Genomic DNA, 25,430 nt, shown 5'->3' on the forward strand with positions numbered 1-25,430 from the left:
GCAGCAATACATTGGCAACGTACTAGAATGAGATGATTTTAATACTTGCCATCTTCTTATTTCATTATCATCATATTAGTCTTTAATTATGCTATAATTATCACATCTCGTTACATATGACAGCCAAGAAAAATAAGCTATTTCTTTCTACAGTCAGGATTTTTGCATCCCTGATTTTTTTTAATGGAAAAAAAAAGATCTTTGGTGCTTTCACTCCAGAAAAAATCTGGCAACCTCGGAGGAACGAACTACACTCCTGCCATTTGCATAATCTGAAAGGGAAGCCGTGAAAATCAACTTAAGCAGCTACGTAACCCAAGTCTGAATGCAGCTATCTTTTCTCACATACATACCTACATTATCAACTCTGAATACGGACCTGTAATAATAAGGAAAGCAGATTTGCCAGTAGGGAAACAAAGACTATTATTAGCTGCTACAGACTGCAAAAATGCTGCTCTGGCCCACAGATGAAGCACTGGTATGGTGAGGCGATCAGGCATGAATGAAATGTGTTCTGGCAAGTGACTGCTGAGGACCTCAAGATGTCTAGCTCCACTGACCCCTTTCTCACCCAGACTGAGGTACGCCTCCAAGGAGAGAGGTGAAATTCCTCTGGAAGGTAAAAATACCACTAAAACCACATAGCTGCAGGTGAAATTTCACCCTTCACTCAAAACTCCTTGTGCAAAGTGGGTGTGTGCAAGAGCAAACATCAGGATGGACCTCTGGAGTGTGACAGGTAAATTACAAATCAGCACTTTGGATATATACGCTATGACGATTTCATTATCTTCATAAACTTAAAGGAATTTGATCTATTTTATCACAATATTGATATTATATCGTCATATTGCCCAGCCCTATTGATCATTATTGCTGAATTTTTTAACTGAAAATAGTAAGAACTGATAACCATTAGCCAAGGGTGAAATTCTTGCAATTCCATAGAGAAACAGTCTACCTCTGGCCTTAGATAACAAGCACTGCCCTGTCAGTTAAAATCAAGACTTTTTTGGAAATCCACCACCCTACTCTTAGCTTAAGTTACACTGAAGCTCGTCACAAACCAACCCTTGAGGCCTCACCAGCCGATGCCTGACAGCTTGTTTTCTAAAGTGGTACTTTAGAGAGCCAGTTAATAGAAACTGCCTCTTTGCATTCTCAGTCCACATTAAGCACTTTTTAACAATTGGATTGGAGCACTGCTTGATTTCTGAGCATGTGGGTCAGGAAAAAGAAAAAAATGCCTCAGCTTGGTTTTATTGGTTCAGTTTTGCAAAATACACACCTTTATTATACATATTGCCCTTAGCGAACTTTGACGCATACGGAATATCAGCTATTCCGCTTTTTATGAGAGGATAAAGAGTACTGAAGCAAAGCGTGAGCTTCTGAATGTATTCAAAGCCTCTTTTGTTAAGCCTTGTAGCCAGCAATTCATGCTGCACAGCCCCCTAAGCTGAAGCCACTGACATGCTTTCATAGTGACTGCACTGTAGAAAGAACCATGCAGCTTTTACACCTTCTCCAATCGGGTCACTACTGGCCACAAGTCAATAAACAGCTCAAAAAGGCAGGCCTCAGGAATGGCTTTGTGGTAAACAAAATGGAAGAAACAGCCAGCCATTGCTTGGTACTTTAGGCCACGTTCAGACTTGGTATGAACTTTTGTCCCGGCTGTTCCAATTACAAGTTTATACCAATAAGGAGAGGTCTGGAAATCACTGTGATTCTCTGAAAACACTGAAAGATGATGCATCTCAACTTAAAGTAAACTTAAAGTAAAAATGTTACTTTAAAAGTTTAAGTTTAAAACTTTAAGAGTTTAAAAAAACAACGTACATAAATGTAAGTTATCAGTTAAATAACTACTTCAATAAGAGAAAAAACTCTAGTACATTATTCACTATAAAGAATTTTAAATACTTTTAGGTTTAGTATTTGAATGCATTGTAATCTAATATTAACTCTACCACAGCGTTATGAGGTCAATTCTGATTGGTCAGAAGGTTGATTAATTTTCTATAGATAAAAAAAATATTATTATTATTATTATTATTATTATTGATAACATGACAAGCTGCAGTGTTTGTGTCTTATTAACTACAAGAGAGAGAGAGAGAAAAAAAAATAGTGAGTGTAACTATAGTATAAAAGTAACTATAAACTGATTAAAGGTATGTTGTGTTTTTAATCAATAAAATAATACATTTAAATAATTTGTTAGCATTGCTTTGGTTTAAGAGGAAGACAAGACACTGAAGAAGCACCTAGTCAAAATTAGTTATGAAAACTGATCATAAGTGACCGTTAAATACATATTTGAGACACATAAATATGCCAGATTTAGAAGGCGACCTGTCTCAGCTATCCTCTTGTGATCAGATCACCCAAGACCAGTCCTGAGCGTGGCTTTGGCCAACCAAATCGGTATTAATTTCAGTAAGATCCAGGAAATCTACCAACTGTCTCTGCTGTGTCATGTCATTGCTTCAAAGAGTAGATGTGAAAATCTCCCTGATCATAGAATCTCCTTAAATGTCACATATCATCTTTAAAGTTGACCTCAATGTTATATTTGCATGAATTCTTGGCTTGTTCAAGTGAGACCATGTTGCACAAATGTTAAAACTTTCCTAATTTAAGAAAACCACTGAGACAGTTGGGACATGTCAGAGAGTCAACTGCATATGGTAAGTAGACCCTCTAAAGCCATACCTAATCAGGAAAATCTTCTCCAACAGCTGTGGCACTCCTTGTACCGAGCAGATTATATCTTCTCAAGACATTTCCCAGGCTTTGAGTGTAAACTGACCCTCTCTGTAATCTTCTCTATCTTGAACACTAGCTGGCCTCCTCGGAGACAGCACAAAAAAGAGAAACAGGAAAGTTTCTAATGCTAGTTTTCTGAGGTCAGTATGTGAGAGGGGGATCAGGTGCCTACTTTGTATGCTTGAAGTAGTCTTATCCTGATTGGCTTATTCTATGGTTTAAATCCCTGACTTTAAGCTTCTTGTCATCCATTGACAAAGGATCAAGGAGTTGGACACTCACAATCTGCAGGATTAGCTCTATTGTGGCTGGGACAAGGAGGAGAATCCCTAAGCTCCAGGGGTGATGTTCCACCAGGTGCAAGCTTCTAAAGTTGTAGAAACTCAAGAATCAAGTTTCTCAAGATTTATTTATCGTTATTCTCGAGGTCTATACTTGACTCATGGCAACTGTTGTATTTCAAGCATTAAGACAAAGAAATCAATCAAATTAGACCATTGTGGCCTCAGGAACCAAAGTATAAAGATTATATCAATCTTGGAAAGATGCATAAAGGCGTGTCAGTGGTGTTGTGACATGGAGACACCACTAAGCTGAGAATTGTAAAAGTAGGTATTCACCCATTCATGGCAAGTAATCAACTGAAGGCACAGTATCATGTTCCTACAACAAATTAACTCAAGTTAAACAAGTCAAATTATACGATTTATGACTACAACTTTAAAATATTTCATGGCCACGATACACTCAGTTTATGGCCTCAAAATATAAATTTTTGGCCACACCTTAGTAAAAAATAACCACCACGTCACCTCAGACCCTCCAAAGAATAATGACCTGAGGGTACTTCAGAGCAGACAGGAGGCTCTGTGAGTGCTGGATAAGGGTCAGGTAGTGAATGAAAAGCGGGAAAAAGCTGCATGTCCAGAGATAAACAGTGACTCAGTTCTAGCACTTGTCCAAGGTCAACACGGGACTTCCATAAGGGATGTTTCTACAATGTGTATCATTTCAAATAACTGGAATCCAAAAGGAATGTGCGTCAAAATCACAGAGGATAGTTATATTGTGTAAGGAGTTCCAGTTCACATAGTAATCTAAAGCTGACTGGTTTGGGGGGGAAAAGGAAAAAAAAAAAATTCCATATTCCTAATGTTTCAAATAACATATTGTTTACCTTGAGGCATTTCTATGGTACACAAACTGCCAGCAAAACAGTGTTGTATATTTAAAAAAAAAAAAAAAAAAAAAGTTTCGCCTGGGGCAATACTTTATTATGTCAGGAAATATAATGAATATAGTATGGGTTGAGGCAGTGCTGGCTTTTACCCACATATGAAAGTTTAGAAAGAAACTGCTTTGATGTCTGGCAAAATTGCTCCAAGGTTTAATTAAGTCTCAGTCATAATAGTAAAGCATGCTTGAAATATGATGTTAGTGCCATTAAATCAGTGAATTAGTAAATCAAAGTCATAACGACCAGGTATGAAAGAAGTGATTTTGATAATTACTCTCAAAGGAATGCACAGCATGACAAAAAGCAGGGATTTTTATTTTATATGTTTAATTTCGAGTAATTCAAATAATGCAACACTGAGCACTGGTAACAAAAGGTGTATTTGACAATACATAAGCAAATCTACAAATTACTCCAACTTCTTTTAAAGCAACTGTAAATGACAATATTGTGTTGTTCCATACAACAATCAAGAAACACTGCACCACACCTACTCCAGTGCGGTAAAATCCCGATAAAACCACAGACTAAAATTAAACACTACCCATGTCTTACTCAGCCTTCCTTCCTCACGAGTCTATAATAAACAACCGCTTAAAAATGCAGCTTGGAACAATAACTATGTACAAACAGCTGTCTGTATTAAGTAAACAATGTGTAACATTAGGAGGTGTAAACCCGCAGAGGTACACCTCCTAGATGCAGATATTTATAGCATATAAACATCTCTGGGCAACTGAAAGAAACATAACTCTGAAGAGGAAAGTAGAGTAGCCTGCAGTCATTGAGATCAGTCACCAAATGTTTAACTACAGTGATAGTGCAACTTTTTGAATTGCCAAAAGATGGTGAAACTACCTCGAAGGCAATTCATCTGTCTGTAGAGTTTGCTGTAAGGTATAATTTAAAGGTGTGTCTGAACCCAGGAACAACTCTGCTTTAACATCTGCATACCAGCGGATTGGTCCAAAGGTACAAGAAAGCAAGGGGCCCAATCTGCCCATTCATTAGAAGCAGATGTGAAGGTTTTCATTTCCTACAAGGTAATTACAAGTGCACACAGATACAGTACAGTCTGTGTGTGAAAACTTGCCAGGTGGGAACTCTCACCAAAGCCTGAGTGCCCTAGAGCTAATTTAACACCTTGTTCTTATAAACATTTCCGTTTCTGGTCTCAGTCTGCCAAGCAGGCCGATGCCTTAATCTTAAATCAAAATGAACATGGTTTTTCTAGTGATCCATTACTATAAAACAGGACTTATGACATGCAATCCCTTCAGTGCCAGTTGCACTTTTCAGTGTGTTAACTGCCCATCTTTTGACCAAAGCCAAAAAGGTGAGAGCACACTACAGCCAGTCAGGAGATTCCAGGGATTCCACATAGTGAAGTGGTGGGAAGTTGTGCTGACTAGCCATTCAGACACCTCAGCCGGGGATGATAAAGCTATGAAAACTTTGGCCCTGTCTCGCCGTCTCATAGGGCAAACAAAAATGATGCCCATTCTTCTGTGATCTCACTAAATCTCTGTCCCAATAGTTCTCAAGTACTAGGGAACCCCCACCCTCACAAAACAACAGGCTGCAGTTGAGACATGTGCCCAAGGGCAGGTTTTGTTCCTGCGCCAAATAATTTGGCCGCAGTTGCAGTTCTGATGCCAGTTTCAGCCATGGTGTCCTCTTGAAAATGTCCTTCCTGTTCATGTCAAGGCCACAAAGGCAGCCCAGGAGATTTAAGGCCATGAGATTGAGAAGTTTCTCATGCTCCTCAGATGCTGTTCTAACCAGTAGGGCTTCCAACTGGCCATAAATCAGTGCTGAATGGGCTGTTTAATTAGGCGCTTTAAAAGGATAATTGCTTGAGTTGGTTAGTTTTAGGTGGTGATAAAGCCTAGTACAGGGCAATTAAGAAGCTCGTGTTTGTTTCACTGCAGGTTGGGAATGGCTGCATTCCAACCTAGCATGTTTACTGTTAAGTTACAAGGTTTACATTTGAAATGCACTTTTACTTAGGACAAATGAGTCGAAGCATACCATTCTGACAAAAGTGAATTAACACTTCATTAGGCCCTGGTACTCCAAGGTCTTTCTGACTACTAAGGAAAATGGCAATTAATTAATACGATCAATATCACTTCCTTTCCCTTCATGTGCAACATTATTTAAAACTAAAGGACGAGAGGCATAGCTGAGCATGTGAGTAATGCAAACGCAGTAAAAAATACTTTCTATAAAAAGTACGTAAGAGTTGCCAGAACAAGAAATGCTTTCGGCTTGGTGTCTGGTAAGCTGAAAACAGAACATAAGCAACCACCTCATTTGTCTCATGGCATCTGGTGTCAATGAGCAGCCTGAGAGTTGCCCGTTTCAAGAGACACCACTCTCATATCAAGTGGGCAAAATGTTTTGCTTATCCCAAGGAGTCGATATAAGGTGTGGGTGGAGGCAAAATTGTATGCAACCACTTGTATGAAAGCCACAAACATTTCAGTTGGGTAACAATCCAGGGCAACTCTGAGAAGCCTGCACTGGAACATTTTAATAACTTTTTATAAGGCATTCATTTTTTAGACTTAATTACTAGGTTCTGGTGTACTTCTCAAAATGACGAAAGTTGAATTTTTTTGTGCTTAAGTCTGGGACCCTTAGCATCTTCCAGAAAATCTATCCGGACAAACTTGCAAATGACACACCCATTTTAAATCAGTTCATATGTTAGTTCTTGCAGATGCTTATTGACATTTATGCAACACTGAAACAGCTGGTCTGCCTCTGCTTATATTTTGGAAGTATTATTGATAGCAATTGCTTACATTCTGCAGCTGTGAGCCCCTGGGTATTAGACTCACAATTCTTCCTATTGCGTAATATCTGCTCCATCTTCTGCATGACACAATCATTCATGCATGTATGATATACCTGTGATGTGTTGTTACTGTACAGACTAACAGAAGGTGTCTAAATTAAGTACTTTCTTTCCAAATACTCAGATTCAGGTATCTTCAGAAAGATTCAGAAAGATTACACAGACTGTACAAGCCCATACAAAAGGCATATCTATGACAAGTTTCTCAACCACATCAGCGACCTGGAACTGCTCGCCAAGGACGCATTTGACATGGTGCCTGGAGGGCATTTAACCGGCGTAATTACAGATGGCAGCTGATGTGTTTGAATCAGCCAAGGAAAACACTCACGATTCGCATTCTTTCCTTATCAGGCCATAGATCCAGCTTTCTCTCCCACTGTTCATGCCAGTGCTCATCTTTCACTCAGAGACACACATACATGCACAATCACATCTGTTTAAAACAGATGAACTACTTTGGACCTTTAGTGAGGTATTTAGTTTTCAATATTAGTTTTGGAAAGAAAGAGAGTGACAAAGTTTCATTAACACAAAAACACCTGATGACTGAATTTTCTGACTGATGACTGTAGATACTGTAGATACCAAACACAGAAGACCATTCTCACTTTTGCCTAGTACAAGACCTCATGAAACAAATAATACATGTTTTGTATAATTTTAATGGTGTACTGAAAGCAACCTGACCTGGCGTGAGGTAATCTGTCAAGACTTCCTGCTGTCACTAGGTAATACTGAATGCTCGTCAATAAACATGACCAAGAACTGGCTACTTCCACAGCAAATGGCAAGCTGCCTTGAACAAAACTTTGAAATAAATATTAAAAGACATGCTTCCGTGAATTTCAATCCAGTGACTATATACACTGTTCCCGAATTTGTGTCACGGTGTCCAAAAGTTTGTTTTTCCACTTGAAACTGGTGTACGAAACTGCACATGCATACACGCAAAACTGCACATACACACACTTTCAAGTACATGCACCTTCAAGATTCAAAAGCCTGTGGCCAGCTAACTGTACATTTGTCAGTACACACGTCCACAGTTTGTGGGCAGAGTGTCTGAGGCTATAGTTTGGGTTATGTTTCATTAGAACGGCTTCTGAGAAATCTCTGTAAAGAACTCTGGAAAACTCTAACAGTAATTCAGAACAGTAGGAGTCTCTTAGGAGTATCTGTCCATCAAATAAGGGGGCGGGGCAATAAACAGCAAGGCGTGAGCCTTGACAAAGAGCTGAGAGTGAAATGTAAATGTAACCATTTTTGCTGTGGCCTCAACCTGAGGAGGATTATATGAAAACAAATCATCTAATGGGAGTAGTTTATTTTAAAAATGTGGAATGTTTGTAGGACTCTTCTCAAACTTGGGCCATATTATGATTTCAATTTGGATGGGGACTGTAATTTCAAAACTAGTGGCTAGTTAGTGGCTATGCTAAGTTAATATGTGTTGAAAGAGAAAAACATCTCTAACCAATCAAATTAATCAACAATTTTAATAACCATGTAGTGGGGCTAAACAGTACACTGTTTCTTATTTATCCATCAGCTTTCGAATACAGCCTGTAGAATACATTCTAACATGTAGAAACATACAGGTAGTATATGTACATTAGTGTCTGTCTTCACTAATTGTTCAATAAAATAGTTTTTCTAGCTATAAGATACCTGATATAAAAAGGAATGACACTTCCACCTCACTAGAGAGCAACTTTTTCAAACTGCCATGCCAAGTGCCTTTTCCTAATTTGTCAGAAACCTGTTCAAATGCAAACAAATCAGGTTGAAAAGTAAGACGAATCCTTGAATGCTTCCAGGAAATGGAAAAATGTATTACCATAGGATTACCATCAAAATACACATTTAACAGTGGTCGCATTCAGAAGGCCTTCATTGATGATTTCTTTCCATGAGAAGACTCGGATTAGGCAAAGAATCCTGCAGTTACCATCAGCAAAAACCCAACATGGAAAGTATTGTAGCTGTCCAGAAATGAATCATTTTCTCTCATGGAAATCTAAATAAGAGGCATTGGGATGGTTATGGTGTGGGATGTGGTTTTGGCAACTCGAAGAGCAGGTGGCTCTTAAGCAAATTAAACATTTCCAGTTCAAACATGTCTGCTTTAATGTGAAGTGCTTAGTATAGGTGTTCTGTAATGACTTGCTTTTGAACACGACATGTTCAGGGAAAACAAAAATGCAAGGAGAAAGGAAAAGAAATAAGACGCTGCTGCTTTTATATATAGTCCCTGCCTTAATCTTCACCTTGGAAGTTCCACAGGAAAGCCTGAGTAAACTTGCTGCAGGGAATTGGGTTTCCCCCTCCCATCGATAATTTTGGACTTCATTTCCCCAACAGGATGATGAATCAGCAGGTTATGTCTTTTTTCCTGATCAGGTGACGCTATATGGCAAAACAATATCTGCCTGTCGGGCACACATCAAAGCGGCGTGACCGACCTTGGTATAAAAAAGCTGTATATGGAGCAAAGCACTTGGCCAGACTTCCTCCCCAATTAGGGCACTAGGAGGATGCAGACAGTAAAGGTTGGCAGGGTGGGAAGCACTCCCACTGTGGCCTAATGCCAGTAATGAACCTTACCTCATGGGAACATCCCACCCATTTACATTTTTCAAACCGGGCAAGGTTTTCCCACTGACCCCTCAGTGACTTTCCAGTCCCCCAATTCTGGTCAGACACACCTCCAATTTCCTGTGCCAATTTTACCATTTTGAAACTATTAGGCAGCATTTGACAATCCGGCCAATATATTATCATATTATTCATACTACATCCTAGCTGAATTCTCAAATATGACTGGTCAGAAGGAGTTGATTAATATTCTAAACTATTCCAAAAATCAGAAGGTTTTGAGTTCAAATCCCAGTACTTGCTAGCTGCCCAGATCAATCTGTAAACCAATTTGGATAAAAGCACCATAAGAATTACAGTAAATGAATCAAGCACCTTTTTATCACAAACCGGCTGCCCAAAATTTCTTCTTAAGGAACCTCTTTCTGCATGGACTGCATCATCTCCACATTAGCAATGATGGTCACATTGAATATCATGGTATATAATAGTGATGAGCGATAAAACGATCTTGATTTGTATCGCGATAAAGTTGAAGATGAAGATGATAAGCTGAAGGTATTCAAATTTAACCAATTTTAGCTTCTATTTACCATCTAACTTGCCGAAATAAATGCAGCCGGATATCTAAAAGAAGACGAAGCACACTTTAGCCCAAAATGTGCTGCCTTCCAGTGCTAAAAAGACATACAACCCATTTGAATACACATGGAGTGTAAAAGTGAGTTCAAGTGTTAGCCTGCCATGTGGAGTGGAGTGGAGCAGTGATTATCCTGTATTAAAAAAATATAATGCAATGCATCCCGTGTTTTTTGTACACGACGTGTCATACATACCAAGTCTTCACAGTGCCAAGAAAAACATAATAGTGAATAAACTCAAAACGGCTTCACAATAAATAGTGGAGAAGCTCAAAATCAGTGTTATGGGGCAGAGAATGATGGGCACGTGCTCTGAGATTGCATGTCAGTGTTATCGTTGTCCTGGTTACGGAGACTCGGTGTCATGGTTCTTTAAAAAAAAAAAAAAAAAAAGTCTTCCAATGGAAGTTTGCCCGTGAAACATGAGGCTGTCGAAAACAGGAAAACAGTTTAAAAGCAGCAAAAATGTGCCTTTTTACATTGAGGGTTGGGGTTGTGTCTTATTTTTCAACATCAAAGGTGGCTACCTGTAACATATTTCATGGCTAAAGATATGACACCAATAAGTACACTAGAGAAAGAAGGATTCATTGGCGTTGGAGCGACAAAGTGGTCACTTCTCGAAGGGGGGCGCGTTTGTTGACATGCTAATGTACCCCAGACTACAGGATTGCTTTGTCGCTTTATCTAAAGCCTCTTGAGTGGGTCGCAGCAGGAAGAGAGCATTGGGGAGTCGCAAGGCAAACCACAACCAGCTCTGGAAATCGGTTCAAAAGAATCCTGTTCTCCAGCTCTACAGTAAATTACAATGTTCACATGCGGTTTGTTATGGCTGACGGGGGTTGAAATGAAACAGTAGCAAAGCCTGGAGCCAGTTTTTACCTTGTAACCCTTGCATTACAATATCTCGCTATTTGAAAACTCAAACGCCTTGCATGTGTGAGAGAAAAAGAAATCGTAACCAGTGGTGACATTATTTAAATATTTATGTTACCTAGGTTGTTCTGCTGTAAAATATTATGACCCAAAGCCTGCAGAATTCCTTTCCATTGCCTTTCATACGGAGGCTTAACTGGGATAAGCTGCCTCATAATTATTTAATAACACTCCAGGAGAACAGTTTAACCAACCACACTGTAAGGACCTCAGATTAGTAGTGCCTTTCATATCAGGACAGGTAAAGGCTTGCCTTTGATTAAAGGAAATAGAATAGTGTGCCGGCAGCTCAGTTTGCAAAGGCTTTTATAAGACAAGTACACATGACGGAGGCAGTGCTTAGCTTGATCCTGATCCCAGCCAGAATTAGCAGTAACCATTAATTTAGGATGGAACTGCTTGCAGTATTTACTCAGTGCTGTTGAATACTGGCGTGTACTTTATAAAGTGTTGCTGGCACCTCACCCAAACCCATCCTAGATTCTTTTTAGTCAGAAGGTGATTCATTTTCCATAACAGCAGCTCTAACCGTAGTTCCAAGTGCAAGGCAAACCACAGCGTGATATTAACGCGCTCGTTCAGAATACATTATACAAATACCAGTAGGGCAGATGCTCCACATAATCAGATTAACAAACTTGTGTAATTGTTGATATGGTGAAGCTTTCTGAGGAGATGTTTACTGAGCAGTTAAGGAAGGAGTCTCCAGTGTCAGTGATTTGTAATAGTCAGAGGTAAAGCTGTTCCTTTAAGTTTTCCAACATGGGGAAGTCTTCAGGACAGAGGATTTTGTGCTTGTCGCTTTTTTTCTGTTGTCTTCAATAAGATTAACAACTGTTGATAGCCGCTATAATGTAAGTGGTAACAGCACATTTTAAAGTGTTTTATTCCGCTTATACCACAGCAATTTGCCAATGATGATAACAATTATTAGTTATTTTTATTGTACTTTTATTCTGTTTATAGTTACATTCAATGTTGTCAAACATCTGCGGAAAAGTTATTTTCTGTTATTAGAAAATAATCATCGTAAGTGATAGCAGTAACTAAATTGTTCGCAGACATTATACAACATTAAAATAATCCACGTAACTGATAAGAGGAACTAATTAGTTTTGACTTATTTGGATTATTCAAGTTTTATTCTAGAGTGTTACAGTTCCAGTTTTATGTCCTAGCTTTCATTAATGCAAAGGCATTCAATGACCTCGTGCTCAGTCAAACATTCAGGACATGCTACGCATGACAATACCTGAATTAGCCAAAAGGTGCCAAGTCAATAGAACTCTCATAGACACAGACAACTATAAAGTGTTAGAAAGGTCTGACGTTCAGTACGGCATGTCAATTGAAGTGGGAAATAATTACAGAAACACTGGAATCTGAAGAGGGCTTTTTTTTGCCAAAGGGTTTTATTTGGCGCTCCAGCATCAGACATAGTGTAGGTTCACATTATATCAAGCATATGGTAGTTTGGATTTAGTAGTCACCCATAATTAAGTCTTGGGTGGCTGTTTTGTCTTTGCAGGTCACCCAGCCTCAATCACAGAGACCTCCAGCCACACACCAAGATCTTTACTATGTGATCTGACGCCATGGCAGAATGGCTCAGTGTGACATAATGGGGTCTGGCAGCAGGTGGGTGGTGGTATTGCTCCAGGGGGTGTTGCAGTATGTGTGTGTGTTGGAGAGACAATGGTGTGAGGTCTTCTTCTGCATCAGGCGGTGCTGAGAGTTAGCGCTAACTCGTGTCCACACTTGCAAGAAGCTGCGTACCAGCTGAGATGCAGCTGTGTTTGCAGTCTGTCCCATAACTCTGTGAACTGCATACAGATGAAAGCCTCCGAATCCCACAACGATGCATCACAGATTAACCACAGGCTCATTTCATCACACCAGACAGGGATGTGAGATCCCAGGCTTGGACAAATAGTTTGGCTGAATATAATTACTTAAAAAAAGAAACATGTTGATTGTGGTATGTGAATATTTTCAAAGCTGAAGTTGTTAACCTCAGTCACACCTCAATGTAGGACAAACAAATGGAGCTTGTCAGCTTTCCATGCATCCTGGCATGTTTGTGTTGGGCCATGCCTTTTACTTTTACACATACCTGTACAGTGTCTTGCCACTTTGCACTCGTTAAATACTACAGCACTCTCCTCCCATGTCTGGCACGTGTGCAAACACTGAAGACTGAAAATTATGAAAGGTCAAAAATAAACCAATTAGCAATAATGGGCTATAATCTTTCAAATACAGTACAACTCCCATTGTGTGTGTGTTAATACTGTAGTAATGCTAATGAAAGAAGTTGTTTTACCCTTTTTTTTTTTTCTTTTTCTCTCTCTCTTACATACTGATAAAAAATGGTCAATTCTGATTGGTCAAAAGCTCCAACAAAAACTAAGCCTAATAATAAACTATGACCATTGATATGGTGAAGTTTTGTGTAAGGAAGTGCTTGTTTAACACAATGGAAGGAGTCTCCAGTATCAGCACTGAAGGTTTATTCAAAATCAAGAAAAAAAACAGAGGCTGGAGAGTGACTGAATATAGCTGTTACAATGTAAGTGATAACACAACCTACTTGTTTCGCGGATTTGTGGAATGTAGCTACAAATGGATAAAAAGTATGACTTTTTAATGAATAAAAATTGCAAACTGCTGTAGCATAAGAGGAACAAATCACTTCAGGACGTGCTGTTATTTTAAAATAATCAACTTTGGGATGGTAAGAGTAACTCTGCTTCTTATTGGGCCGCATCACATCAACCTTCAGCACACCCAATCGAGTTATATTCCTTACTTAAACAATAGAAAATGTGCACCATGTCATGGTTTGCTCTCACTTCAGCACTATGTGGTAGTCTGGGGAAGAAAAAAAAAAAAAAAAAAAATCAATCTCAAGCACAAGACGTAGCACAATGCAAAGATTTGAACCAGGGTTTAAAGTATGTCTACTTTACTCATAAATGACTCACTCACTTTGAACAATGGAGGCGCTTCAGGGCAGACATTCGATCACTCCTACATCTATAGTGTGAGTGGAACGAGTGCAAACAAAAATGTCTGGAAAGAATTCACTCTAATCAACGATGACAAACTGTAATTTCCCACCGCAAGGTGTGTCACTGAGTCTAAAAAGACTGTTCAGATTGATACACTATTACATTATGTGCAGTACTATGAAGTATATTGCTTTACATCACACTTGCACAACATTGATTATTTTCATAAACATTAAAGATTTCAGCATTTAAAACTGATTCTAAAACTGACTTCAAACCCATCAAATGGGACTGAGTGTCATTAAGCAAGTGATTTAGATAGAAATGACCGGGACGTCGATGGTATCAATTATAAATCAATTCAATCTTGAACAAATCTTTTTTTTTTTTTCCTTTTACTTGATTGCATCATACGAAATTAAATGACCTTCAATAGGCAAACATGCCTTAAATACTAAAAATAAACAATAAGTCATATAGCACTATGAGAATATATATAGCACTATGGGAATGGCATATGTTTATGCCTTTATTTGTAATTGCAGTTAATTCGTTTTTTTGTTAATAATTAGCTAATTAGTTTATTAGTTAATTTGTAATTGTAGTTGAATTACATCAAAATGAAATTGTATTCCACGGCTTGAGAGTAGGTGCAAGGTTACAAGTTCCAATTTATAATAATCAGGTGTTGATTCTGAATCATTCAAATTCAGGTTTTCAAATTCTGATTCATATTTTTAAAACACAACTGAAAAAAATAATCTCAGTCAAAAATCTCAGTGATGTAAGCTAGTGTTTTGAATTTGAAGAACTGAATTTGAGACGAGGAGTCACCAAGAACCGAATTTGAATTTTCTACACATGATTACTGTAACGTTTACAAACCCCCAATTTGATCGACAACAAAAGTTGTCAAATTCAAATAGAATAGAATATCATTTTATTAATCCCACCAAGGGGAAATTCGTCTTGTCACAGCAGCAGACAATAAATAAATACGTTAATAAAAAGTGCATGTACCAAACACGCAATATTAAATTATAAAAAGAAAAAGAAAAATAGACCCTTCATCTAGGTGGCAGGTCATGTGGTGTTGTATAATCTTATAGCCGATGGCATGAAGGAGCGTCTGAAGCGTTCTGGCATAATGGCATAATTCATAACTTTCAAATTCAGATTGTAGTGGCACATTTATCATTCCATGAAAATATAGCACATATAGCACAATCATACTCTACAAAACAATTAAAACTATATATATATATTTTTTGACTACGAACTACAAACTCTATTATCCCTAGGTTTAAAACCACTAAGTGATGAAGTAAGAACATAATCTCATTTGCTGAATCTTTCTAGTGACGTTTCTTGTGTTTTCCACCAAATTATTGGATTGTTCTTACTTTCATAGACTTTCCAGAGCAAGTATGTTCCAAGAGCTAGGGAACACAGAGATAAGGCCTGTGGGGATATTGTGTGAGAATGCTGTTGTGACACCCCAGGATGGGGTGGGGAGGGTGATAGGAATGTCAGGGACGGTCAGGAATGGGCCAGAATTTCAAGCCTGTAAGCCTGTAAAGAATACAGGCTCTTTTTTTAATCAGCCGTCATGATTAGAAGCTTCTAATCCCCAACTGTTTGCCCTGAGTGTGAAACCATAAACCACAAAAGTTGACACGCAGCTCCCAAAGCAGATTTAAATGCACACGGTCTGGAAGAAGTCCTAATTTCCCAACCTCCACACTACACTGAACATGAAAACAGAACTCAGAAAGCATTGTGCACGTCGGGGATCACATGGCTAACCGAGGACTTTAAAAATGTGGGCACGCTAAAAGAAGTCAAGGTGATGCGTGATAAAATAGAAAATGATCTTTCACAACATCCTGGGACTAAGCTGTATACGGGTGCAGGAATCCAGGTCAAGCAGCAAGCAGGCCACCTAAGCAGCATTCCACCAGTGAAGTCAGAGAGCACATGCAGCACTATATCCCGGGAGAGATTGTAAACCAAAATAGTTGCCGACGGTCATAATAAGGATGCTGGACACCAATAGACTGTGTGCACATCAAATAAAGGAATATCTTACTCTTACTCTTAAATAATTGGCAACGCAAATGTGATTCTGCTGAAACAGCAACCCTCAGCCCATATGCATCATTTAGTCTGTTTGAACTGATCCCTGCTGCGCTGTCCTCCTTGATGCAGTTCTTTTATGCAGGTGAGCGCTGCAATCAAAACCATCTGAGCGAAATGGTCTCGGTCCATTTCAAAGAGTCTCTGAATCAGGAAGTGTGTTTCGGTCTTCAACTTTTTGCTGCTCCGCGGTGCCGCGAGGTGCGACTAAACCAAAAGACAGAGCTGTAGAAATGTCATGTGTTTGGACCAACAAACAAAGAAAACACTCTGGATGTGACATACTGATTGTTTTAAGCTAGGATGTTTATATAATTCATTTATATAATGAATATATTAGTCGTTCATTTAGTATCGGCTCTTCAAGCTTGGGTGATTTTTGAGATTTCTATTCGCACTTGGCAAAAGTTTGTTTACATTTTTTCAGTCATCATACACTATATGCCCAAAAGTTTGTGAACACCTGACAATCACAACTATATGTGCTTTTTGAACATCCTTTTTTTTTTTGGTTCATTTAATTGTCTGTGCACTGTGAAACCAAACCAAACCAAACCAAAGAGCAAATGAAACAAAAGTATAACTTTGATATTTGCTAAATATGAAAGTGCCAAAATATGCCATGCACAGGAAGGTCCTGCAACTCATTTGCCATAAAAGATACACTGTACTTAGCAGTGCAGTTTTGGTTGGAGTAACACAAGCGATGTTCTCTTCGAGTTCTTGCACCCAATATGCACCAGCTATTCAGGCATTTTCAGGTTCTATAAGCACAAACGACACTCCATTACTTCATAAGGTTATGCATTAAAAATAAGGATTCTAAACTTGAGTCCAGGACCCACTGGTCGCCCACTTTCAGGTTAAATCTTAACACACACAGGAGATCCAAATCTTTGTGGTACTACAGACATACAAATTTAGATAGATTGCAATACACAACTAGCATGGATACACCACTTATTTAAGGGAGCTACTATACTTGACAAAGCTAACATTGTTACTAGGCTACTTCTTTATTCTGGGCACAAATGAAACGTGCCATTAAACAGAGTACACACGTATGCTCTACAAACATTCAGCAACCAGCTAATAAACTGCTGATCTGAGGCATTAAAGGATTGATCTCAGGGTTGCGTCCAAATGAACCATTTTCTTCTTGCTCAGAGTTCATATCCCATAATCCTTTGCCTCATAAGAAGGCTAAGCATAAACTTAAAGGTTAAACTTTAAAAGTTACTGTACTAAATCACAAAGTGCATGTGCTATGCGTGTGCATATTATATTATATTATATAGAAACAATTTATCATAAGTTCAGCTGGTTCAGCATGTTTATGCTCTTTGCTTACTTCACTTTCTTCATTTTAACATCTCTCGCCGTTAGGATCTTTTTACAGCTCCACCACAGAGAAAACATTGGTACGGCAAAGCACAGAGAAGAATCCAGTAGCAATTACCAACTGATTGCTAACAGAGAGGCGGGGAACACTTGGCTGTGCTAGTAAACTAAAAGATAATAAAAAGCATCTATTGCTGTTTTGTTGGAGCTGATTGATATTTACGACACTGAAATTCCAACTGTAAAGCCAGGTTGCTTCTAGCAACTAGCTCAAGTGAATCCAATGAGCCGTCTAATAAGTAGTAAAGTCGAGCTACAATGGGAAAAACAGATGTCCCTCGTTCTGAATAATGCAATTATAGGGTCATTGTGTGAACAATAGCATTCTGTGGGGAAAAAAAAAAAAAAACAGTAAAACTAAGGACATGCACATTTCCAGTGCCCAAGACAATCAAATCAGTGCTTTGTTCCAGCCAGAGATCTATTTTCGTATTCAAAGACGTTTAAATGAAAAAGAAAAAAAACAGCCTGATACACGAGATAACTTGAATCAATTACATGAGATGGACTGAAATACCAAGACTTTCCATTACCCAAAATATCCAAGATATCTGGTGGTCTTGAGGCATAACTCATGGCATTAAGACTTCCATTCAATTATAATGCAATGTCTGTACTATTAGTCTTCAACAAACAAAAGGCAATCAATTCACTTTGGCGCAGTTACGGCATATTCATGCCTCAAATCACCCCTTTGTCTATACATGCCAGACTGCTAGCAGTGTCTGAGTGCTGATAAAATGACCTGTGAGTTAGTTGTATGTAGTTAGTCCACCAAGCAAGTGAAAGCACCAGTGTGATGCCCAGTCCCAAGTTTTAGCTGCCTTCAATCCTAGCTGACTAGGCTAAAAAATGGTAACTAATAAAATATAATAAACTGGTGAGCTATTTAAGCAAAGTTAAACAGACTAAAGGCAACAAAGGTTGCATTTGCATCATCAACAAAAAAGCTCTAGCCAAAATTTCGGCTATAAGCTGGAGGGTTTGATCCTCACACATCGTACAAATAAATATTAACTCGGGCCGGCTAGGATACTGCATGTTGATAGATTATGTGATAGTGATATGTGATAGATTTGCGTTGGACTTTATTTTGCGCTAATAAAACAGCCAAATAGAGCCTCGGCCAATGTGTGTAGTGCAGCAGGTGGTGGGATCTGAAACAGGTATCTCGTGCTATAGTTTGAGGTGCATCACATGATCCTGAAGCAGATTATGTTTAAATGTAACAAATAAAATTTTTTGATTTGCTGAAGTTAATAAGCAGTATGTTTTCCTGAGTCTACTTGTCAGGCAACTATGAATAAAAATAAATAAATAAATAAATAAATAAATAAATAAATAAAAATGAAAAAAAAATAATAGTCTGGTCATATAATCTGAGAGCGCATCAGTCTAAAACCAATGCCTTTTTGAGTAATTCAAGTTTTATTTTATAACCTGTGTAACTGTGTTAAATATAATATAACGAGATCAGTGTTACCAGCATCGTCTTAACCCCTTCATTTAACCCGACGAGATTCCATTTACTCCACAGAGACATCGACAACCATCATAATACTGAAACCAAAACATGATGTGCCATCATTTTTATATAGTCTAGATACACACATGTTTATTGGTTTAACCTGTATGATCTGGGTCAAGATGAGCTATTTCAATATGTTATCATTTAAGACCAACAATAGACGGATTAAAAATACGTAATTATGATTACGGCATGATTACGGCACAGCTTTCTGTAAAGACAGGTCTATTTATCATTAATGGAAGGAGTCTCCAGTGTCAGTGATTTTTTTGTCGTCTTATTAACTTCAAGAGAGACTGGTTTATAGCTGCTGCAACATCAAGTGATAACTGGAACTAACATATTTCATGGACAACAATAAATGATATACCAAATATTCATCTAAAAATGTAATGCAAAGTAAGATATGTTGTTCGTAAATAAAAATTGGCATGTTTGGCAAAGCGCTGTGGTACAAGAGGAACAAAACATACTGTTATAGAAAAATGATTCCTTCCTGTTTGATTTCTTTCTTAACAGTACAATTGCGTTTCTATAAATCCTAAAGCGATGGTCTTGGCAAATGAGACAGAACATAGTGAAGTAACATACAGGTTAAGTTACTATCGCTTGTTTAACTGAGTTAACTGGCTAAGTTAAAATACTGTAGCATGCAACAAGGCGGAGTGCATCAAGGGCGTCCATTAGGTCTCTTTTCATTTCTGTTAAACTGTGTAAGCTTCGTTTTGTGTAGAGTGACGAAAAAAAAAAAAAAAAAAAAAAAAAAAAGAGAGGTTTACGACCCGCAGTCAGCACTCAAGGTGTTCACATTCAAGACTGTGCATGGAAATAAAGCTGAGAAAGTTTACAGGCATGCACAACGTCTATGAATAGCCAGTTCCTATGGACAAGATTAGATCAGGAGAAGTACACTCCAGCAGGCGAGCTTCCTCTGACGTGCAATAGTCGGTGTAAAATCAGTGTAAAATCAGTGTATAAAGTGTTCCCTTGAGCCTCTGTACTACTTTATGGCTTTATCACTATGAGGAAAAAGAACACCTCTCCTTGTCGCTTGGGTGGTACCATGAAAGGTGCATCTTTTGTGCATTTTTATGCATGAGAAATTCATACATAGATATTACCATGTAAAAGACACATATTAAAGATACAAAAGTAACAAGGTGTATTTTAGTACTCTTTTTTTTTTTTTTTGAGAATGCACCAGCTAAAGAAAGGCAAGGGTTAATTGAGTGGTGCTGTGCATGCACTGTGCATTAGAAATAAGGAATTGTCACTTAAATCACCTTCTGAAAGGATAAGGTTATGCACACACAAGGTGTGTGAATGAAAGCAGAACACTAAGTCATGACAGAAGAGTGCACTTACGTGAATAAGATGCGACCCGAGGATCAAGAGGATAAAAGCAGAAAACTTTCGCACTCCTGTCCGCGTCCCCATTTTGTTCCAGGCGGCCCAGGGACTGAGAAAGTCGGAGTTTCTCAACGCAAGCCGCCTGAGAGAAAGTTTTTGAGTCACTTGAGTGGTAAAGCGGCGGTGTGTCTCCGTGCCACACTCATTTACTGAACGGAGCCGTGTGCGTGCGTGCGCGCGCGCGCGACGAGTGTTGCTCCCAAAACAGGTCGGGGTTGCGATATCCGTTTCAGCTTTTCTGCTTCCTGTTTGACCCGAAAAGTTGTTCGAACTCGGAATCCGACGCTATCTAATGTTTAAAAAAAAAAAAAAAACGGACTAAAAAGCACGCATCCGATCATACAACGAAGAAACGCCACCTACAGCTGCAAAAAAAAAAAAAAAAGTGGGTTGCCAGATATGCTTTCCTTTTAACCCAAATTCACTGAGTTCCCACACTGTCGATTTTATGAATTATAAACAGTAAAAAAATAATAAATAAAGAATAATAATAACAATAAAAATAGTTTCAAGTTATATTTACGAGCCCAATAGTCATTTTTGCTTGATCAATGAGACCAAGAAATTTGATCGAACACACACAAAAATGAGGGTTTATACCAAATCTGGCAACGTTAAATCTGGCTTAATTCTTCTAAAAAGTACTTATAGAGTCATGCAGCTGATACTATGTAAGAAAATACTGTTTTGTTGAATTTTTATAATTAAAATGATGCATGAAGGCTAATATTTCGCACTGAAAAGCACAGATGAGCTAAATACAGAAATCCTGTAGTGAGTTATGGTCCTGGGTTTAACCTAGTTGTTGTATTAGCGCCCTCTGCTGTTCATTAATCACACTGCAGTCACTACAGTAAATAAAGCAGGGCTTCTCAAACTGAAGCTCGCCTAGTTTGATTGACCAATGAAGCTCACGATCTCTTTTGTTTCATGCATTTATATTGCAAATTAATATTAGATATATCAAAGATAGATTTTGTGCCTTGGGGGTTGGGGGTTCGAAGCCCACCTTCGCCCTGTGTGCGCTGAAGTTACGTGTTCTCCCCGTGCTTCGGGGTTTCCTCCGGGTACTCTAGTTTCCTCCCCCAGTCCACAAACATGCATTGTAGGCTGATTGCAAGTTGTCCGTAGTGTGAGAACATGTGCGGTTATGCCCTGCGATGGGTTGGCACCCCGTCCAGGGTGTCCCCTGCCTCATGCTCTGAGTTCCCTGGGATAGGCTCCAGGCTCCCCTGCGACCCTGTGTAGGATAAGCAGTACAGAAAATGGATGGATGGACACTGCACTAGTATAGTTCAGCAATAAAAATGGATGAATTTCCCCATCCACCTACGTCTGCTGAACAAACTGGTGTTGTGTCACAAATCACATACTAATGTACTATTTTAGACCATTGCTGAGTACTAATACTAACTGGTTTCCTATTACACTTATTTTAAAAAACAGTCTTCTGGATTTTCTAGATTAGTACATACTTTTAAAGGTAAAGTGAGAGTTTTCAAATTCGATACGCAGCCCATGACAACATGTTGAGCATCATGCATGTTTAGCATCGCTGTGCATAAAATCACTAAACATTTTACAGTTTGACTTGGACACCTGATGGACAGGGATAACTTGGCTCTGATGTGCCTACCTAGTGAATGTCGTTTTTAAATCTTCTGGAGTGTGAACAATGCTGCTTGTGTGTACGTGCATGCAAAATCATGTGCCAAGTAAACACCAGGTTCTTCTGCTTCAGGTCAGGCTGTATATGTTTCCTAGTACAACACAACACTTCTCACTAAACTGGTAAGTAATTGCAGGGAAGATTCCTTTAGTTTTTAGGCACTTACCTTACATATACTTATGTTACTGACATAATAAAATGTTCAAATAGTACAGTTGTCCTATATTATAAATCTGGAATTTAAAAATAATGCATAATAATAATGTATTCAAGGTTTGGGGTAACAGAAAATTTAATACACCCTGGAAGGAACACTGGTCCATCACAGTACACCATGCATACACACACTGACACCCTCACCCACACCTAGGGGCCATTGTAGCCAATTCACCTACTTGCATAGTTTTTGGAGTAGGGAAGAAGCTGGAAAAGCCAAGAGGAAACCCATACAGACAAAGGGGGGTGCAAAACTCATGCAAAACATGCAAAACTCCACACAGACAGTAACCCAAGCTCAGGATCAATCCGGGAACTGTAGCTGGACTATAACTACTCGCTGTGCCAACATACTGCCCATAATTTTACAAAAACCTACCAGATGATAGTCAGCTTTTAAAAACAAGCCTGTGACTAAGACCTTAGCTACATGCCCATGTGTTCAGCATGTGTGTGTGTGTGTGTGTGTGTGTAAGAGCAGCTGCTTTAGATTTAAGCATTAACTGCAGCTCCCTGAACATACTGCAGCTCCAAGTAAGTAAGTGAAAATAACTAGGCAGAAACGAGTCATCACATGTCAACTTGCTCTGTAGATCTTTGGCATTTGTGGTAAAACCCTAAATAGACTCCAGAAATAGGCACATTCAAAATTCAGCTGTTAGAATCCAAGCCGTCAGGACACATAACACCCATACTGCAACAGTTACACTGGCTACCAGTGACGGCTGGTTGTGATATTAGTTGAGAGACTAAAATCTAATATCTATCAATAGCTTGAAAATGAAACGCTTAAGCTTGAGCAATGCATTATATCACAAGGTCTCATCAGTGCCATAATAAAAAAATGGTGTGGGGCAAACATTAATGCACATTCAGACCAAAAAACACTAAACATACAGTTCTGTCATCTGTCCTTTTGTGTAATTTGTAGTTTAATTTGTGAATGTGTGCTTAGTCAATCTACTTTCAGTTTCTCCTCCATTTTAGGGAAAAAAGGATGCGAGAGGAAATAATCCACCTCGTTCACATACATTACACCTTGACTGTATTACACATGCTCCTCCCAAATCACTGCTGATGATGTGTTATGGAAGTGTCAGTAAAGTATGATGAAAATATCAGCTCAAATGGAGATCAAATTTAGGGGATGTTTCACTCCATGACATGACTATCACTGCTAGGCTGCATGAATCTACAGTCTGGGCTAGAATGAAATCAGCCCCATCCTCACTTCTTTATACCATTCTGTGTATATTTCTTAAGACTGTTGGTGGTGCTATTGCATTTGGTTCCACAAAAGTCCAACATAATCTTATTTAAGACATTTGTTATCAGCAATTTATCTGATGTGATGCCAAAAAATTATTGATGTATTTTTCATCAGTATAAGGGGCACTTAGTCCTGCTAGCATATTTTATCAGCCTGGCCTGCTGGCTAATTTCACTGAGAAGGCTTTCTCCTGCCTTATCTCTCTGAGCTCTACATATCAGCTCAGACTCTCAGGTGGTGCCTAAGACCAGTCTGGCTTCAATAGAGGGCAGATCTTGTAATGCTGCAGCCCCCAGATTTTGCAGCTGTGACCCCCCAGGGACTCCAAAGAGACCCCCAGCAGGACTCTTGTCCGGCTTCAAGTACCATCTTAAAACTTTTTAAATCCTTTTTAACACTCTTAATTCTCCTTCGTCTTCTATCGCATGGTATCATGCATACACATTCACACACCCGTTGACATGTAGGGCAGCTTAAGATAGTTCACATAGGTTTCCAGATTCCCTGGTTTTGTCCTACCTTCCAAAAAATGCTGGTGGGTGTACTGGCTACTCCATGTTGCACATGTTTGAATTTGTGTTTGCATGGTACTCTGCAATAGACTGGGGACTGGGGGCCAATTAAATTAAATTAAATTAAATTAGGGACCTTGGAGCACTTGAGTCCTTAAATAAATATCATAGGTTCGTTACACCATCTTGGTAATTCTGTATGACAGAGTGGCAGGGTGATATTTTAATTTGACTCAGATTTTTGGCAGATTTTTAGGAATATGATGATAATTATCATAATATACAAAACAATTTTAATATTTTTATCTGTATGAACTCAATGATCAAAACTGATCTGCAGTACTAACTGACATACATCGGTGTGCCAATCTATTGTAAATCTTCTGTAGAGCATACACACATGCCTGACAACTTTTATTTAAATAGTTCCAAGTAAAACTGCAGTGCAGCGGATGTACAAAGTTACATCTGGTTTATTTTTCTGATACAGATGAAGAATTCCAGATGTTAACAATGATCAGCAAACTGGTCCTCAAACTTCTTGGTTAATGCAATAACAGTGACCTCAAGTGGACAAAGATGTTATTGCAGCAGACTGGAATAGATTTTCTTAAGTGGGAACTGAATGAATGAATGAATGAATGACACACTAAAGAAATTAATAAATACAATCCCTTGGGAAAAATGTATGTCTATACAACATCATATGTACATGCAATTAACCAATCAGCCAGTCATGCAGATGCATAAAATCATGCAGATACAAGCCAAGAGCTTCAGTTAATGTTAATATCAAACATCAGAATGGGGGGAAAATGTTATCTCTGTGACTTTGACTGTTGCATGGTTGATAGTGCCAGACAGGCTGGTTTGAGTTTTTCAGAAACTACTTATTTCCTGGGATTTTCACACACAACAGTCTCTAGGATTTACACAGAATGGTGCAAAAAAGAAAAAAGAAAAAAAACAGCAAGCAGCCATGGTGTGGTTGGAAAAAGCTTGTTGATTAGAGAGGTCAGAGAATAATAGGCAGCCTGGATGTCGAGAGTAACTCAAATAACTACTCTTTACAACCATGGTGAGCAGAAAAGCATCTCAGAACACACAATTTACTGAACTTTCAGGTGGATGGGATACAACAGCAGAAGAACACAATAGTTTTCACTCCTGTCAGTCAAGAACAGGAATCTGAGGCTACAGTGGGCACAAGATCACCCAAACTGGACA

General features: G+C 38.7%; 1 protein-coding gene across 14 annotated transcripts in view; it reads right to left on the reverse strand.

Annotated features, from left to right (window-relative positions):
* Positions 1-20,887, reverse strand: part of hspg2 (heparan sulfate proteoglycan 2) — a 116,576-nt gene extending 95,689 nt beyond the window's left edge. For 9 of the 14 annotated variants that reach the window (XM_053240938.1, XM_053240944.1, XM_053240941.1 and 6 more), the window contains exon 1: positions 20,492-20,885. In XM_053240938.1, the coding sequence (XP_053096913.1) occupies positions 20,492-20,563 (72 nt within the window). In that variant the 5' untranslated portion in view covers positions 20,564-20,885. Of the gene's footprint in view, positions 1-20,491 lie in introns of all 14 variants that reach the window. The other 5 variants (XM_053240948.1, XM_053240946.1, XM_053240947.1 and 2 more) reach the window with 2 other exon arrangements.
* Between the last annotated feature and the right edge of the window lie 4,543 nt (positions 20,888-25,430).

Source organism: Pangasianodon hypophthalmus, chromosome 16 (assembly GCF_027358585.1).
Source record: "Pangasianodon hypophthalmus isolate fPanHyp1 chromosome 16, fPanHyp1.pri, whole genome shotgun sequence".
In the NCBI taxonomy this organism is placed as follows: Eukaryota; Metazoa; Chordata; class Actinopteri; order Siluriformes; family Pangasiidae; genus Pangasianodon; species Pangasianodon hypophthalmus.